At 47.7% G+C, this 18,041-nt stretch overlaps 1 protein-coding gene across 1 annotated transcript; it reads left to right on the forward strand.

Moving 5' to 3' along the window:
- Positions 1 to 5,312: 5,312 nt before the first annotated feature.
- LOC308594350 (16 kDa beta-galactoside-binding lectin-like) lies at positions 5,313 to 17,911 on the forward strand (the record flags this gene model as incomplete). The annotated part of the gene is made up of 5 exons (XM_081207472.1): positions 5,313 to 5,376; positions 6,539 to 6,595; positions 6,689 to 6,768; positions 15,805 to 15,979; positions 17,759 to 17,911. The coding sequence occupies exons 1-5, from the start codon at positions 5,368 to 5,370 to the stop codon at positions 17,909 to 17,911; spliced, it is 474 nt and encodes a 157-aa protein (XP_081063598.1). The 5' UTR covers positions 5,313 to 5,367.
- Between the last annotated feature and the right edge of the window lie 130 nt (positions 17,912 to 18,041).

An 18,041-nucleotide genomic window follows, 5' to 3' on the forward strand; every position in this document is an offset into this window, starting at 1 on the left:
CATAAGGAGTCTCGCCGCGGCATTCTGCACCCGCTGGAGTTTCTGGGTCAGTCTCAAGGGCAGCCCCACGTAGAGCGAGTTACAATAATCCAGTCTGGAGGTGACCGTCGCATGGATCACAGTGGCTAGGTCAGGACGAGAGAGATAAGGGGCCAACTGCTTAGCTTGGCGGAGATGAAAAAATGCCGCCTTTGTTATAGCTGTAATCTACGCCTCCATAGAGAGGGAGGCATCGAAGATTACACCCAAACTCTTAACGGCCGGTGCTGGCACTAATTGCACCCCCGCAAGAGATGGGAGTTGCCCCCTCGATCCCATATCGTCCCGCCCCAGCCAGAGGACCTCTGTCTTCGAAGGATTTAACTTCAACCGGCTCCCACGTAACCATCCAGCCACAGCTTCCAGACATCTGGTCAGTGTGTCTGGGGCCGAGTCAGGATGGCCATCCATCAACAGATAGAGTTGGGTGTCATCAGCATACTGATGGCAACCCAGCCCAAAACTCCGGACAAGCTGGGCGAGGGGGCGCATAAAGATGTTAAAAAGCATCGGGGAGAGAATTGCACCCTGAGGCACTCCACACACCAAGGAGTGGCGTGATGACAATTCCCCCCCAAGCGCCACCCTGATGGTTAGGAGTGCCGTGGGCAACATTGGCCTCTGTTCCTTCCCTCCCTGCTTGATGCCCTCTCATGTCTCTGCCTCCTGAAGGCTTGCACAGCTGTTTGTTGCAGCAGCTGTGTCTATAAGCTCTGCAGGCGAATGATGCCTCTGGAGTTGGCCAGGGGGTTGCCAGGAGCTGAGGCAGCCTTGCAGTGAGGAAGCAAGTGGGCAAGGGAGCCCAGCCATCTAGTCTGCCAGCCCTAGCTGTTGGGAACAGACAGACAAAAGGGAGGCAGGCACTGTGCTGGCCTTTTTTGTGCTTGCTGTGTGCAAGGCCTGCCTGGGAGCCGAGTGCCCATTGCTGAAGCCTTTCTGCCACAACAAACAATACAAGCAACACGCAGACCAGTACAGTGGTACCTCAGGCTAAGTACTTCGTTCCGGAGGTCCGTACTTAACCTGAAACTGTTCTTAACCTGAAGCACCACTTTAGCTAATGGGGCCTCCTGCTGCCACCGCTGCACAATTTCTCTTCTCATCCTGAAGCAAAGTTCTTAACCCGAGGTGCTATTTCTGGGTTAGCGGAGTCTGTAACCTGAAGCGTATGTAACCCAAGGTACCACTGTACTAGATAGCACTGTAATTCTTACTGCATAATATACATGATTTAGTAACAAAAACAAAATGTGTGCACTTGTAAATTCTCTAATATATTTGAAATCAATTGAACACACATCTGTCAATCTTTGAAAGTCCGCAGAAGTATAATAAGTCTATGGTTGAAACAAAGTAATGGATGCTATCCTGTGGGCTAAGCAGTAAAACTTTTTTTAGGCATTTATGGTGCCGAAGTAGTAGGTGAATAAAAACGGACAGTGATCCCGGATGATCTGACTGTTTATTGTCAACTTTTTATTGACAATAGCCAGTCAGATAAATTAAGGATCTATACAATTGTGTAGCATGCAGAGAATAACATTTGTTGATAAACCAGAGAGAGGGAAGTCAGGGGGGAGGGTGGGTTACTTTATGGGGAGGGGGAGGGGGGAAATGGTGGGGGAATTGATATGTCTTTTTTGATAAAATCTCTTGTTGAATTTCCGAATAAAAAAATATTTTAAATAAATAAATGGTCTACATCCTCCAGACATGCCTGGAGTTGTTCCACGACACTCTGCTTGATTGCGTTACTCAGGAATGGAATACTGGAGACTGGGCAATAGTTGGCCATAGTGGCCAGGTCCAAAGATGGTTTAATAACTGCTTCTTTAAGGGGTTCCAGGAAGATTTCCTTACAGAGGGAGGCGTTCACCACCCCATGGAGCCCATTGCCCAGCTCTGCCCAGCTCGCTTTTATGAGCTGGGATGGACAAGGGCTGAGAAGACAGGCTGTCGGTTCTACTTGCGCAAGCAGCCTGTCTGCATCCTCAGAGGTAATAGAGGATGAGGCTTCCCCAGCTGTTGTGGGAGGAGACATTTCCAAATCTGCCCAGTGCTCAGCTCTGTGGGAATGTTGGCAGGAAGGTAGTGCAGTGTAGTGGTTAGAGTAGTGTCAGACTAGAACTAGCGAGACCCCAGTTCCAAGCCCTAGACATGAATTGCCAGTCAGTGCCTCTCAGCCTAGCTGAGCTTGCAGAGCTGCCATAAGACTAATGATGGGGAGCCATGCCTGCCACCCTGAGTTTCTTGGAAGGAGAGTGGGCCAGAATGTAATTATTTATAATAACAAAATAATGGTAGGGTGGATGGTTGAAAATATACTCCAGGCAAAGCACATTAGTTCATGGGAGATGCCAAAAGCACAAACAGCTTTAAATCTATTTTTAAAAATTAAATACAGCAAATATATCTGCCTTCCTGCATGGCTGTCCCAGAACTGATCTACCTCCGTCCAAATGGATACAAAGCAATGTAGGAAGAGTCTACTCCATGGTGCCTTTAAATATTGTTACCCACTCACCCGCCCACCACCTCTATCTCCAAGCCTTGTGAGATCCAGGGGGACTGTGTTTCCTTTTGGACAAGGAGGCTCAGCGGAGACTGTGGTGTCTTTATGTTATACGGTTTATTTGCACAAACAGTGGTGCCTCGGTTTACAAACTTAATCCATTCCGGAAGTCCGTTCTTAAACCGAAACCGTTCTTAAACTGAGGCGAGCTTTCCCTAATGAGGCCTCCCACCGCCAGTGCCCTTCCACCGTTTGGCTTCCGTTCTTAGACCGAGGTAAAGTTCGCAAACCAAGACACTACTTCTGGTTTTGCAGAGTTCGTAAACCGAATAGTTCGTAAACAGGGCTGTTCTTAAACCAAGGTACCGCTGTATACAGTATCATAGAATCATAGAATCATAGAATCATAGAGTTGGAAGAGACCACAAGGGCCATCGAGTCCAACCCCCTGCCAAGCAGGAAACACCATCAGAGCACTCCTGACATATGGTTGTCAAGCCTCTGCTTAAAGACCTCCAAAGTAGGAGACTCCACCACACTCCTTGGCAGCAAATTCCACTGTCAAACAGCTCTTACTGTCAGGAAGTTCTTCCTAATGTTTAGGTGGAATCTTCTTTCTTGTAGTTTGGATCCATTGCTCCGTGTCCACTTCTCTGGAGCAGCAGAAAACTACCTTTCTCCCTCCTCTATGTGACATCCTTTTATATATTTGAACATGGCTATCATATCACCCCTTAACCTCCTCTTCTCCAGTAGTAGCTTGGTTTGCAACAGTTTAGGATTACAACCATTTTGGATTACAACCACGTCAAACCCTGAAATGTGTGTCCCTTTTTTTGGATTACAACCCAATTTTTTTGGATTACAACCAATTTTTTTTTTTTTGGAGGCCCCATTGGCGAAAGCGTGCCTTGGGTTACAATCTGTTTTGGTTTAAAACCGGGACCTCCAGAACGGATTATGGTTGTAAACCAAGGTATCACTGTATACAACCTGGGTCTAGATGTTGAGGTTGGTCTAGATGGCATTCGCATCCCAGGAAGGTTCTGTTCCTTCCAGTGCTACCATCTCAGATTCCAAGAGACCCCAAACATCGTGTCTGAGCCTCTGTGCAGCATAAAACAGACAGCCCTCCTTCTCTCTGCCCCCCACCCCAACTTGCAAAATGGATATTTGTCTCCTGTTTGCTTACATCATCCAAACTGCCAACCTGAGACTTCTCCCACTCTGCTCTGGCATTGTGTTTTGCTAAGTACTCGGAGCGCAAGATGGGGCACATAGCCTTGCTGACGGTTTCTCTCCCTCTCTGTTTCACTAGGTCCATGACTTGGCCACTTCAGTAATGACCTCTTGATGGTTCTTCTCAATGGCTCCTCCTCCAGGTGGTCACGGAAAGCTTCCAGCTGAACCCAACAAGCACTGATTCATTCTAGCTTTTATCAGACCCAGGAATTTAGGGGGGATCTGGCCCCTCACAAACTCACAACAGTGCCAGTGCTAGAACAGGAGGGGCCTGAGTTCGAATCCTCATTCAGCCACGAAGCAGTCCAGGGCTCCATCCATTCCCCACTGAAGACCAATCAAAGCAATGGGCATCTCAGCTCTTTCCTTTCATTGGCTCAGTTGTCGACTGGCCTGCTTTTCTGCTTGTGTGGCATCCAAAATCCAGGTCAAAGGTGGGGAGGGAGAATGAACAAATGACTGAATGGTTACCAGTCAGGAGGCTGTTGATTTAAATTGCATAAGGCGGTGTTGGCCAACAGTGTGCCCTCCATAGGTTTCAGTCTCCAACTCCCATCAGCCTCACCTGAGCACAGGTGAGGGCTCAGGCTGATGGAAGCCGTATCGTCAAACATCTGGAGGTACTAAAGGTAAAGGTAAAGGGACCCGTGACCATTAGGTCCAGTCATGACCAACTCTGGGGTTGCGGCACTCATCTCGCTTTATTGGCCGAGGGAGCCAGCGTACAACTTCTGGGTCGTGTGGCCAGCATGACTAAACCGCTTCTGGTGAACCAGAGCAGCGCACGGAAACGCCGTTTACCTTCCCGCTGGAGCAGTACCTATTTATTTACTTGCACTTTGACGTGCTTTTTTTTTTTGCTAGGTTGGCAGGAGCAGGGACCGAGCAACGGGAGCTCACCCCGTCACGGGGATTCAAGCCGCCAACCTTCTGATCGGCAAGCCCTAGACTCTGTGGTTTAACCCACAGTGCCACCCGCGTCCCTTTCTGGAGGTACTAGGCTGGTGTAAAGAAATAGCACCAGCTGTTTGAGCTTATCAGGTGTGTTCCCAGCAGGGTCGGATTTAGGTTTGATGAGGCCCTAAGCTACTGAAGGTAATGGGGCCCTTTATATGTCCATCTGTCCTTTGTCAACAACAAATTGTCGCTGTTTTTTGTGTTGAATATATGGTAATTTATGGACCTAATAGGTATCTAAAACCATTTTATTTGTTTTTTACCGTATATTTTGGATATGTACATCCAGTTCCCCCCCCTTTAAATTGCTTGGGGGCCCCCAAGAGAGTGGGGCCCTAAGCTATAGCTTGTTTAGCTCATACGTAAATCCAGCACTGGTTCCCAGTCATCAGAAACAGGCCAGCTGTTTAGCCTATTGCCTCTGATTTTCTCCGCCTTGCATTGCTAGAGAGAGGATCAGGCCCTCCACTCACTGCAAACCCTTTTTGTCAGGTGATGCAGTTTAAAAGGACCTTGAAAACAAGCCTCAGCTATTTAAGGTGTAACTGGGGCTTCTTTCGCAGAGGTTGGAAGGAATAAAATTTTGGTTATTTGCTGCACTCTTGGAAGAGATCATCATGCAGCCCGTGAGTCTTGTATGTCCATTTTTGTGGTTGTTAGTATAGGAGGCAGTTGCTATTGAAGCTGTAATACCACCAAGTGCAACAGAACTATCCTGGAAATTTAGAAGGATTAATAGGAGGCTTGTTCTCTCTAGGGAAGAGCAGGTTTGTTTCTTAGCTGCTAACTCTTATATCTCTGACTTCTAGCCTCTGTTTCTCTGGCTGCTTCTGGGTTCTTTATTTTAATTTTTTTATTGAAAGCATTTCAATTGAGCAAAATAAAGTAAAAAAAAAAGTCATAAAGAGAAAAAGGTGTATTGTATCACTATATATGCAATCAACTACAATTCCACAAGTGCTTCTCTAGAATACAGGCATATAAATGTTATTATCCAAATACATGTAGGGTTATTTATAACCATATATTTGTAAATATGTTCCAAATTTCATTATACTGCTTCTAAAGTAGGTCCAGAAGCAGCAGCTACCGCAAAATGCAGCAGGTCAGTTGCTCACTGGGGCAGGAGAAAGGGCGAGATAAAAATTCTATAAAGGACCTAGTAGGAAAACGTGGGATTTGAGAAGGGTATTTGAGTGAACATGGTTAAGTCATCTATTTTATGGTTCACTTACAGTATTTGTAAGGTAAAGGGACCCCTGACCATTAGGTCCAGTCGTGACCAACTCTGGGGTTGCAGTGCTCATCTCGCTTTATTGGCCAAGGGAGCCGGTGTACAGCTTCTGGCTCATGTGGCCAGCATGACTAAGCCGCTTCTGGCAAACCAGAGCAGTGCAGGGAAATGCCGTTTATCTTCCCGCTGGAGCGGTACCTATTTATCTACTTGCACTTCGTGCTTTCGAACTGCTAGGTTGGCAGGAGCAGGGACCGAGCAATAGGAGCTCACCTCATCGCAGGATTTGAACCGCCAACCTTCTGATCGGAAAGCCCTAGGCTCTGTGGTTTAGACCACAGCGCCACCCGTTTCCCTTACAGTATTTGTAGGCTGCCCTAAAGCAGAGTTCCTGGAAGCAGCTCATTCTATTAACCTGAGTGTTAAAATTCCTGCACAGGTTCCTTAGCACTGCACTAACCAATGCTATCTATGCTCTTGTCTGTCTGTCTGTCTGTCTGTCTGTCTGTCTGTCTGTCTATTGTTGACGGCTTCCTTTTGTTCTCCTTTTGCAGCAACCGCCAAGTCTGCTCGGAGGTCCCTGGGCCCACCTTATTTCCAGGACAAAGACTGTAAGAGCATTAATTTCCCTTCCCGCTTCTCCTCCTGAATCTCACCCTGCCACCACTGCAATTGAAAAATGTCTCTCGTTTCCCTTGCTATAGGGAGTGGTTGCCACTGAATTTCAAATCCTGCATGGAGACATGGTCCAGATAAAAGGAAGGATCCTGCCAGATGCCAAAGAGTGAGTAGGGAAGGGGGGAAGTATTGCCTGTCTCCGGGAACTCGTGTGTAGGCACACTGTGTAAAAGGTCAAGGTCAAGGGACCCCTGACCATTAGGTCCATTCGTGGCCAACTCTGGGGTTGCGGCGCTCATCTCACTTTATTGGCCGAGGGAGCCGGCGTACAGCTTCCGGGTCATGTGGCCAGCATGACTAAGCCGCTTCTGGCGAACCAGAGCAGTGCACGGAAACGTCGTTTATCTTCCCGCCAGAGCGGTACCTATTTATTTATTTTTAATTTAAAATATAACTTTATTGAATAATACAATCAAATTTCCAGACATATCTGCAAAAAAACACAATTATTTACATATTTGCCAAACATAAAGAGTAAGAAGAAACTAATAAAGAAAAGAAAAAAAACAAAAAGAAAATGCTGTTTTCCCTAAACAGTAATTCCAGAGTTACGCTCACACACATTATAAAATACAAATCTTAATTAAAATATCTTAAAAGACTTCCACTGCCTAAACCACACTTCTTTTGTTATTTAATTCTCCTCCCCCCCCCCCCGTCCGGGGATTCGAACCGCTGACCTTCTGATCGGCAAGTCCTAGGCTCTGTGGTTTAACCCACAGTGTGTACATAGCCCTTAAACGTGCTTCTGAGAGCGGAGAATCTCTTATGTATGCCAGGCAAGCTCTGCCCTGGTCATGCGTCCAGGACATAGCAATTCACACCTGTACCAAGATCTTAAGCTGAATGCCGAAGCACCAGATTTATTAAAATAGGCCATGAAAGGGCGAATCATGTTCTAAACAAGGATGTAGAACACAGATCCTCTCATGTTTTTTTACCTGGTTTCCTACTACAGCCACACCCTTAAAATGGAGAGTAAATTAGGAGAGAGATTGCAAGAGGGCTGTGCCTGGGTGTATGGAGAAAACGCCCTACTGCACGAAAGTAAAATGTATTTGCCTACCTCCTTCTGCCTCTGGCACTGCCTGCTATTGGCATGTTACCTAGGAAGGAATGCAAACCATCTCCCCACTGGGCTTAAACAGGTTCCCCCCCACACCCTGTGCTAATGTGTAGATGAAATCTTCCTCCTTGGCTTAGTTTCTACCAGCTGGCTGGAGCTGATGGGAGTTTTCAAAACATCTGGAGCAGGCTTTCTCAACCCATGGGTCTCCAGATGTTGAACTACAACTTCCATCACCCCTAGCTAGCAAGGCCAGAGCTCAGGGATGATGGGAGTTGTAGTCCAACAACATCTGGGGACCCACAGGTTGAGAACTGCTGATTATTCTGGAGGGTACCAGGTTATGGTATGCAGTAGCCAGAAACAAAATAAACTTGCTCCATCAGCATGGCAAGCCCTTCAAAACATTTGAAGATGCCTTTCCTATAGCATCCTAACTCTCTTGTCTAGAACCTGCGTACCTTGTTGTTGTTGTTGTTTAGTCGTTTAGTCGTGTCCGACTCTTCGTGACCCCAAGGACCAGAGCACACCAGGCACTCCTGTCTTCCACTGCCTCCTGCAGTTTGGTCAAACTCATGTTGGTAGCTTCGAGGACACTGCCCAACCATCTTGTCCTCTGTCGTTCCCCTTCTCCTTGTGCCCTCCATCTTTCCCTACATCAGGGTCTTTTCCAGGGAGTCTTCTCTTCTCATGAGGTGGCCAAAGTACTGGAGCCTCAGCTTCAGGATCTGTCCTTCCAGTGAGCACTCAGGGCTGATTTTCTTCAGAATGGAGAGGTTTGATCTTCTTTTTTTTTATAGAAATTTTTATTGGTTTTTCACCTTTTATAAAGACAAATACACACAAAAAAGACAAAAGACAAAAACATGTATAATTTCAGAAAACCCTACTTTCCTAACCTTGTTCCCTGACTTCCCCCCACCCCCCTTCATGCATCCCCATTCCCAGAATTGTGTCAGCAAATTGGTATTTCTCTTCTTAATCATCTTAAAATTACCTCTTTTATAAAGAAAAGTAAAAATTTTTCTAATAATAATAATAATAATAATAATAATTTATTATTTGTACCCCGCCCTTCTGGCTGGGTTTCCCCAGCCACTCTGGGCGGCTTCCACAGAAACCAAAAAAACACTAAAATATCATACATTAAAAGCTTCCCTGAATAGGGCCGCCTTAAGATGTCTTCTGAATGTCAGGTAGTTGTCCATCACCTTGACATCCAATGGGAGGGCATTCCACAGGGCGGGCGCCACCACCGAAAAGGCCCTCTGCCTGGTTCCCTGTAGCTTTGCTTCTCGTAATGAGGGAACCGCCAGAAGGCCCTCGGCGCTGGACCTCAGTGTCCGGGCAGAACGATGGGGGTGGAGACGCTCCTTCAGGTATACTGGGCCGAAGCCGTTTAGGGCTTTAAAGGTCAACACCAGCACTTTGAATTGTGCTCGGAAACGTACTGGGAGCCAATGTAGGTCTTTCAAGACCGGTGTTATGTGGTCTCGGCGGCCGCCCCCAGTCACCAGTCTAGCTGCCGCATTCTGGATTAGCTGTAGTTTCCGAGTCACCTTCAAAGGTAGCCCCACGTAGAGCGCATTGCAGTAGTCCAAGCGGGAGATAACTAGAGCATGCACCACTCTGGCCAGACAGTCCGCGGGCAGGTAGGGTCTCAGCCTGCGTACCAGGTGGAGTTGGTAGACAGCTGCCCTGGATACAGAATTGACCTGCGCCTCCATGGACAGCTGTGAGTCCAAAATGACTCCCAGGCTACGCACCTGGTCCTTCAGGGGCACAGTTACCCTATTCAGGACCAGGGAGTCCTCCACACCAGCCCGCCCCCTGTCCCCCAAAAACAGTACTTCTGTCTTGTCAGGATTCAACTTCAATCCATTAGCCGCCATCCATCCTCCAACCGCCTCCAGGAACTCACACAGGACCTTCACCGCCTTCACTGGTTCTGATTTGAAAGAAAGGTAGAGCTGGGTATCATCTGCATATTGATGGACACCCAGTCCAAACCCCCTGATGATCTCTCCCAGCGGCTTCATATAGATGTTAAAAAGCATGGGGGAGAGGACGGAACCCTGAGGCACCCCACAAGTGAGGGCCCAAGGGTCTGAACACTCATCCCCCACCACCACTTTCTGAACACGGCCCAGGAGGAAGGAGCGAAACCACTGTATAACAGTGCCCCCAGCTCCCAACCCCTCTAGACGGTCCAGAAGGATGTTATGGTCGATTGTATCAAAGGCCGCTGAGAGATCCAGCAGAACTAGGAAACAACTCTCACCTTTGTCCCTAGCTCGCCGGAGATCATCAACCAGTGCGACCAAGGCAGTTTCAGTCCCATGATGAGGCCTGAACCCTGATTGGAAGGGATCCAAATGGTCTGCATCCTCCAGGCGTGCCTGGAGTTGTTCAGCAACCACACGCTCAATCACCTTGCCCAAGAATGGAAGATTTGAGACTGGGCGATAGTTGGCCATACTGGCCGGGTCTAAAGATGGTTTTTTAAGAAGCGGTTTAATGGCCGCCTCTTTCAGCGGATCTGGGAATGTTCCCTCACAGAGGGAAGCATTCACCACCCCGCAGAGCCCATCGCCCAGCCCTTCCCGGCTTGCTTTTATTAGCCAGGATGGGCAAGGATCAAGGAGACAGGTGGTTGGTTTCACGCGTCCAAGCAGCCTGTCCACATCCTCAGGGGTAACGGATTGAAATTGATTCCATGCAACTTGACCAGACAGGGCTCTAGCACTCTCCCGCCCCGGCCCTGCTCCCACGGTGGTGTCTAGCTCCTTCCGAATATGAGTGATTTTATCTGCAAAAAACTTTGCAAAATCGTTGCAGGAGATCTTGGGGTCTTTACAAGGCCCCGGTGGTAAAGGTGGTTCCGTTAAATTGCGGACCACCTGAAAGAGTCTCCTGCTACTATTTTCTGCAGATGCAATAGAGGCGGTGAAGAAAGTCTTCTTCGCCGTCGCTATCGCCACTTGGTGGGCTCGACGTTGAGCTCTAACCTGTGTCCGGTCAGATTCGGAGTGAGTTTTCTGCTACCGACGCTCTAGCCGTCTCAGCGATTGTTTCATCGCCCTCAGCTCCGAAGAAAACCACGGGGCTGTCCGGGCTCCATGCAATCGGAGAGGGCGCTTCGGAGCCAGACAGTCGATAGCCCTGGTTAACTCCGCATTCCAGCGGGCCACCAGGGAATCAGCTGAAAGGCCATCAACATGGGATAAAGCATCCCCTACCACTCTCTGGAAACCATTTGGATCCATTAAGTGGCGGGGGCGGACCATCCGAATTGGTCCCACCTCCCTGCAGAGGGGAAGGGTCGTGGAGAAGTCCAGTTGCACCAGGAAGTGATCTGACCATGGCACTTCTTTGGTTTCACTTTTACTTAGTGTCAGATCACCCACGTCTCTAGAGGTGAATACCAGGTCTAAGGCATGTCCATGACTATGAGTTGGGCCCAGCTTATTCAGGGACAGCCCCATGGAGGCCATGCTTTCCACGAAGTCCTGAGCGGCCCCTTGTAAGGTCGTGTCGGCGTGGATGTTAAAATCCCCTAGGGCAACCAAACTAGGTGTCTCCAGGAGAACATCCGCCACGACCTGAAGCAGCTCGGACAGGGAATCCTTGGTGCAGCGGGGAGGTCGGTACACCAAAAGGAATCCTGTACTGCCCCTATTGCCCAACTTCCAGAACATGCACTCAGAAAACTGGGTCTTCCCAGTAGGATGCCTGATGCAAACTAATGACTTCCTAAAAATCACTGCAACCCCCCCTCCCCGCCCACATGACCTGGGTTGCTGTGCGTAAGAGAAACCTGGTGGGCAAGTGGCAGCAAGGACAGGCCCATCTGCCTCATCCAACCAGGTCTCTGTCACACATGCCAGGTCAAATCCTCCATCCACAATCAGGTTGTGGATGGCAGTGGTTTTATTCATCATTGACCTGGCATTACACAGCAACACCTTCAGGTTATGTGGGTTTCCCCTGTTGATTCCAGTATCCATCTGGTCAAGGCCAGACCCGGAGGCAGGGATAGTCTTCAAACAACGACTAAACCTGCCTCCTCGGTAATGACATGGTCTGGTCTTAGCGTAACTCCGCCTCCTGCCCATGATCACCGAGATCGGATGTCCCAGTGCTTCCCCCCCTGTGGAACTTGTCCCAGCCTTCGTGTTGGCTGGGGCCTCACTCCCAGGCAGCCCTGATCCCGCCCCTTAAAAACAAAACACAAACTGTACAGAACCAATAAAACAACAGAAAACAAAAACAGAACAATTATACTAAAATTAATCCCCAACCAAATATCCATTACACCCACCCACCCCCAACAAGAGAAAAAAGGAAAAAAAGAAATACAAATTTAAATTGCCACCGACTGCTTGAGGACATTTTAAAACACATTGGAACAGGGAAGCAATTGCAGAACACTTCCCAGCTTCCCCAAAAGTTTGTTCCAAATAAGGGCCTGGGCCACGCCCCCTGGGCCAGTTGGAGAAGGCCCTGGAAGGGAGCAGGCCCTGCAGTCCTCACCCAGCCGATGGTCTGAGGCTTCTCTGCAGCAGGAGTCCCTTTATAGCTGGGAGAAAGGGCCTGGGCCACGCCCCCTGGGCCAGTTGGAGAAGGCCCTGGAAGGGAGCAGGCCCTGCAGTCCTCACCCAGCCGATGGTCCGAGGCTTCCCTGCAGCAGGAGTCCCTTTATAGCTGGGAGAAAGGGCCTGGACTCAAGTTCTCTTCCATTGATTTCCCAATTTGTCTTAAATAAAAATCATATTAACTAAACCCAAAGGTCTTGAGTGTTTTTACAATTCTATTCTTCCCTCCCTCCCATCCCCGGTTTTCGTCCCTTCCCAGTACATATCCAAAATATCAGTTCTTAGCCTGGGTTCCTCACGTCCGAGGCTTTCAAGTCTCTTTCAGTCCCTCTCCGCCGGTCTTGTTGGTAATCCTTTATGTCGGTCATCGAATCTCGAAAAAGTTCTGTCACCATCCAACCATATTCTCTTCCCACAAGAACATTTGGAAACAGCTGCTGGAAAATTTCCACAAAGTCTGCATCTTCAGAGTCAAAATCAAAGTGGAGGCCCCCATCATATTTCTTTATTTTAAGTTCCTGTGTTCCATAAACTCCCGGGGCCTCCTCCTTCATCTTTTGCATCTTTCGCAGATTTGTGTTAGATGTAATCCAAAAGTCTCCTTGTTTATATTCCACAGATGTCAGCTTCTGGTTGGTACTTTCCAAGTTTACTTTCTCTTTTTCTTGTTTAGTCTCTTCCACTTCTTTAGATATCATTTCCGATTCAGCTGTGGATTCTTTCTCATCGAGGTCCTCAATACATTCAGCAGAGCTGCTTGTTCCAGAAGTCAAGGTCATAAGTTGTTTATTCATAGCCAGACTCTGCTCTTGTAAGACTCCCACCAGATGAAACATTCTTTCGATTTCCACTAGTAACTTTCCATCCACAGCCATTGTAATTTCACAGAATTCCCCCTAGAGGGAATCTGGTTACTTAGTAATCTTTCTCCAACAATCCTCCAACTTATTGTTATTACTTTGTTTCCAACAATTTTAACTCAATTGCAACTCATTTTAATCCAGAGGGATCTTAAATAACGATTTTTCCACTTAAACTGTCCGTTTGACAGCTTTGACAGCTGTCAAACTCCGCACCTCTTCCACAAGCTCAAAAGCAGGACGCTCCCGGGTCCGGGAGGGGGGGGGTTGTTTACAACTAAAAGAAAGCTTCCAACACTCCACTCTCCAGCTCAAAATTTCTTTTTGCCAAATCTTGGAAGTTAATGTCTTTTTCAACTCACCCCACAAAGGGTAGGCACTCCAGCTTAGTTCTTATATCGTTGCTTTAGATCGTCTGCAAGAAGGGGGGGTGCGGACTTCCTTTTAACACACACCCCGGTCGTCTCAAATTCACGGGATAATATTCAAAAAGTCCAATTCCGTTTTACTCACGGGTTATTCTTTTCAGTCCGAATTTCAAGGAAGGGAATCAGCGCTCTCCAGTCATGGCTCGCGGCTTCGCTCAACCGAGGTAGCGATCGACTCTCAGCACCACGCCACCCTCCGTATCCTCTCCGCAGCCTTTAAAAAGGCTCTTCGTGAATCGGGGGGCGCTTAAGGTGCCCACCGAGTCTTCAGTCCGCAGGCTTCAGCGCCTGCGGTTTTTGAGGGTCCCCGCGTCGCCGGCGCGGCAAGACCCGTCCTCAGTTGAGCCGATTCCCTCCGCAGCTCGGAGGGAATCCGCCATTTCCAGATCGCGCCAACCCGGAAGTCGAGGTTTGATCTTCTTGCAGTCCATGGGACTCTCAAGAGTCTCCTCCAGTACCATCATTCAAAAGCATCAATTCTTTGGCAATCCTGCCTACCTTACTTGGTCCCATTAACCAAGTTGCCTTCCCATAGCCCCCTCATCTTCAGCAGGGGGATGTTGGCCTTCCTTACAAGGCTGTTGTAAATTATGTAATGGTGAATGTGGGATACAGGGATATTGATGTTGAGTTAAGTAATTTAAGAATTACAGGGATTGGCAGACACATTATGCAGATCTTGGGCTCCATCCTGACACCTCATTGGTCTATAACACGCTCCAGGTAGATAATTCCTGAGTGAATCTCTGCAACCATGAGTACTAGAACTTTGCTTTATTTTTTATTTTTAAAGTGTTTGCATGAAGCCCAAATCTAGCACAGTATATGAATTTGAGGTGGGTTTAGGCTATAGGCCTGGACCCCCTTCTAATTCTTGAATCCAGAATGGATACAATTCCTAGACTAGCCAGGCAAGATTCCTGGTTATTCCTAATGGCCCACTGTGGGTTAAACCACTGAGCCTAGGATTTGCCGATCAGAAGGTCGGCAGTACGAATCCCCGTGACGGGGTGAGCTCCCGTTGCTCGGTCCCTGCTCCTGTCAACCTAGCAGTTCGAAAGCACGTCAAAGTGCAAGTAGATAAATAGGTCCTGCTCTGGCGGGAAGGTAAACGGCGTTTCCACTGCTCTGGTTCGCCAGAAGCAGCTTAGTCATGCTGGCCACATGACCCAGAAGCTGTACACCGGCTCCCTCGGCCAATAAAGCGAGATGAGCGGCGTAACCCCAGAATCGTCCGCGACTGGACCTAATGGTTAGCGGTGCCTTTACCTTTACCTATGGGTCGTTCAGGTAGCAAAGGAAGTGGCTTGGTGCCAGAGGGCAAATGGGTGTTTCCCAACCCCCCCCCCCCGCCCCGCCCAAGTCGCTGGTAGTTACAAAGACAAAGACTGGAAGAGAGAGTTGAGTTATGTGACCTAGAAGCTAGAAGCAGCAGGCTGGGAAACCAGGGAGATACGAGCTGTGCCTGATTTCTGCTTGAATCCAAGGCTGCATCTAAGAGGGAAGCAAAGGGGGTGTTAATGTGAACCTTCTTATTATTATTATTATTATTATTATTATTATTATTATTATTATTAATTTATTACTTTATACCCCACCCATCTGGCTGGGTTTCCCCAGCCACTCTGGGCAGCTTCCAACAGAACACTAAAATACAATAACCTATTAAACATTAAAAGCTTCTCTAAACAGGGCTGCCTTCAGATGTCTTCTAAAAGTTTGGTAGTTATTTTTCTCTTTGACATCTGGTGGGATGGAGTTCCACAGGGTGGGTGCTACTACCGAGAAGGCCCTCTGCCTAGTTCCCTGTAATTTGGCTTCTCTCAGTGTAGGAACCGCCAGAAGGCCCTCGGCGCTGGACCTCAGTGTCCAGGCAGAACGATGGAGGTGGAGACGCTCCATCATAGGTTCAGGTTGTATATATGTGCAAATAAACCATAAAGGCAGTTCAGTCTCTGCTGCACCTCATTCTGAAGGAAAAGGGAACCCTGGTAAGCGCTTGAAACCCCTGGAATCTCACGCCCTTCAGACATTGAGGTGGCATGTAAAAATGTTCTCAATATTCTCATAGCATGGCAAGCATGTGAACACTTAGGAGAAGGGCCCTGTTGTTGTTGTTGCTGGTGCTGAAGTCCAGTAAGCCTCTCACGTTTGCTATTCTTGTTTCTTTCATAACTTTCAAACCTCTTCAAGATTTGTTGTGAAACTGGGCCAAGACCCTGAGAACCTCGTTCTTCACTTCAACCCGCACTTTGACCCCCAGAAGTGTCGGAACACCATTGTTTGCAACTCCAAGGAAAATGGGCTGTGGGGGGAAGAGGAGGAGAGCATCTCCAAGTTCCCTTTCGAGCAAGGCGGCAGAGTTCAGGTGAGGTCTTAGCAGTAGATCAAATGGAGCCAGCCAGGCAGCCAGGCAGTTTCTCCTGGAGTTCCCTGCGGAGGGAGGGGCATCTGTAGCCTTCCAGATGACATTATAATCCCAACTCCCATAAGCCTTGGCTAGCATGGCTGATGGTCAGGCATGATGGGACCAACAGGCCAACAACGTCTGGAGGGGACGACGACACAGGTTTACTTTCCCTGGCACATGCAAAAGTGGGATGCTTCCATGTTTTATAGGAGGGTTCATTTTATATGGGCAGAACAACTGGAATGCCAGTGTTGGGGGACCTGGCCTGTCTAAACAAAAGTTGTGTCCCACTTTTAATTACAAGGGCTCGCAAATGAAATGATCATCGCCTTTGTTTTGTGGATGTTTATGAATTCCATGTGTTTTTATTACGATGCTTTTAAAAAATAAAAATATAAAAGCCTATGCTTATCAATCAAGATCCTTTATTAGGCATAGAAAACCACACATTATCAAACAGACACCGTATACAAATTGTGCAACATACGAGCTCAACATAACAAGGTTTGTCCCGGTCAGATCTTTAACCCCAGAGAAAATCAATTTGCATAAATAATACAATACAGCACTACCAAATCCCTGATCAGTTAAGAACCACTAATTCTCTTTATAATGACCCAGCCTTTCTACATGGACAGCACTCAAAAATTCAGCCACTATTAAAGTAATTTGTTCATTCCTGTCTGAAAGCAGGTCCTGAACCGTTGGTAGCATAGAAATCAGCTTATTGAGTTGTAAGGCCTCTAATTGTCTTCTGGCATAAATGCCAAAATCACAAGAAAAGAAAATATGCTCCAAAGTAGCCTATGCTTATACACTTACATATATATATTGCAAGTCAGGTAGAGATGTTTTTGGTACAAGTGACTCTATGTGGATAGATGTAAAAATGTGGCTGTCTTGGTCCTTGGGCTTTGATGTACAATGGTACCTCGGGTTACATACGCTTCAGGTTATATATGCTTCAGGTTACAGACTCCGCTAACCCAGAAATAGTGCTTCAGGTTAAGAACTTTGCTTCAGGATAAGAACAGAAATTGTGCTCCGGCCGCGCGGCAGCAGGGGGAGGCCCCATTAGCTAAACTGGTGCTTCAAGTTAAGAACAGTTTCAGGTTAAGAACGGACCTCCGGAACAAATTAAGTACTTAACCCGAGGTACCACTGTACAGTCATACCTCATGTTACGTCCGCTTCATGTTACGTTCTTTCAGATTACGTCCTGAGGCAACCTGGAAGTACCAGAAGGAGTTACTTCCGGGTTTCGCCGCTCGCGATGTGCAGATGCGCCGCTGCGAGTTGCGCTCTTTTCATATTGCAAACGGGCCTCCGGAACAGATCCCGTTCGCAACCAGAAGTACCACTGTACTACAGACTCATCAGCAGTGGAAAAGCCTTGGGGGTCAAAGCAGCCTTTTGTGCTGTTGTCAGGAAAGGGAAACCCAGAATGGCCAACTTGCACTGTCGAAAACAGTGACTGCCATTCCTTTAGAATCATAGAATTGTAGAGTTGGAAGGGACCCCAAGAGTCATATATTTCAACCCCTTCAATGTAGGAATCTCAACTTAAAGCATCCATGACAGATGGCCATCCAACCTCTGCTTAAAAACCTTCAAGGAAAGAGAGTCCACCACCTCCTGAAGGAGACTGTTCCAATTTAAGAAGTTAAAATGTTGCCAGGTCATTTAAAAAAAAGGTTCAGTGTCCTGCGTTGACGCCTCCCTCTCTGCTTCTTGCAGCTTTGCTTCGCATTCCTTACTTCTGAGATTATGGTGCTCCTGGACGACAAATATGAGATCTCCTTCCCCAACCGGCTGGGCCTGAGGGTCCTTGAATACATGGCGGTGGAAGGCGGCTTCCGAATCAGAGCCCTCAGATTCCTCGAATCTTGATTTCCCGTAGTCCTGTAACATGTCCGAATAAATTAAACTTGGTTATTTGAAATGGGCAGTGTAACATGGTTTTGTTTTATATATTGTGTGCATTTCTGAGCACAATTCAAAGTGTTGGTGTTGACCTTTA

Source organism: Podarcis bocagei (assembly GCF_964188305.1).
Source record: "Podarcis bocagei genome assembly, chromosome: 9".
NCBI classification, from domain to species: Eukaryota; Metazoa; Chordata; class Lepidosauria; order Squamata; family Lacertidae; genus Podarcis; species Podarcis bocagei.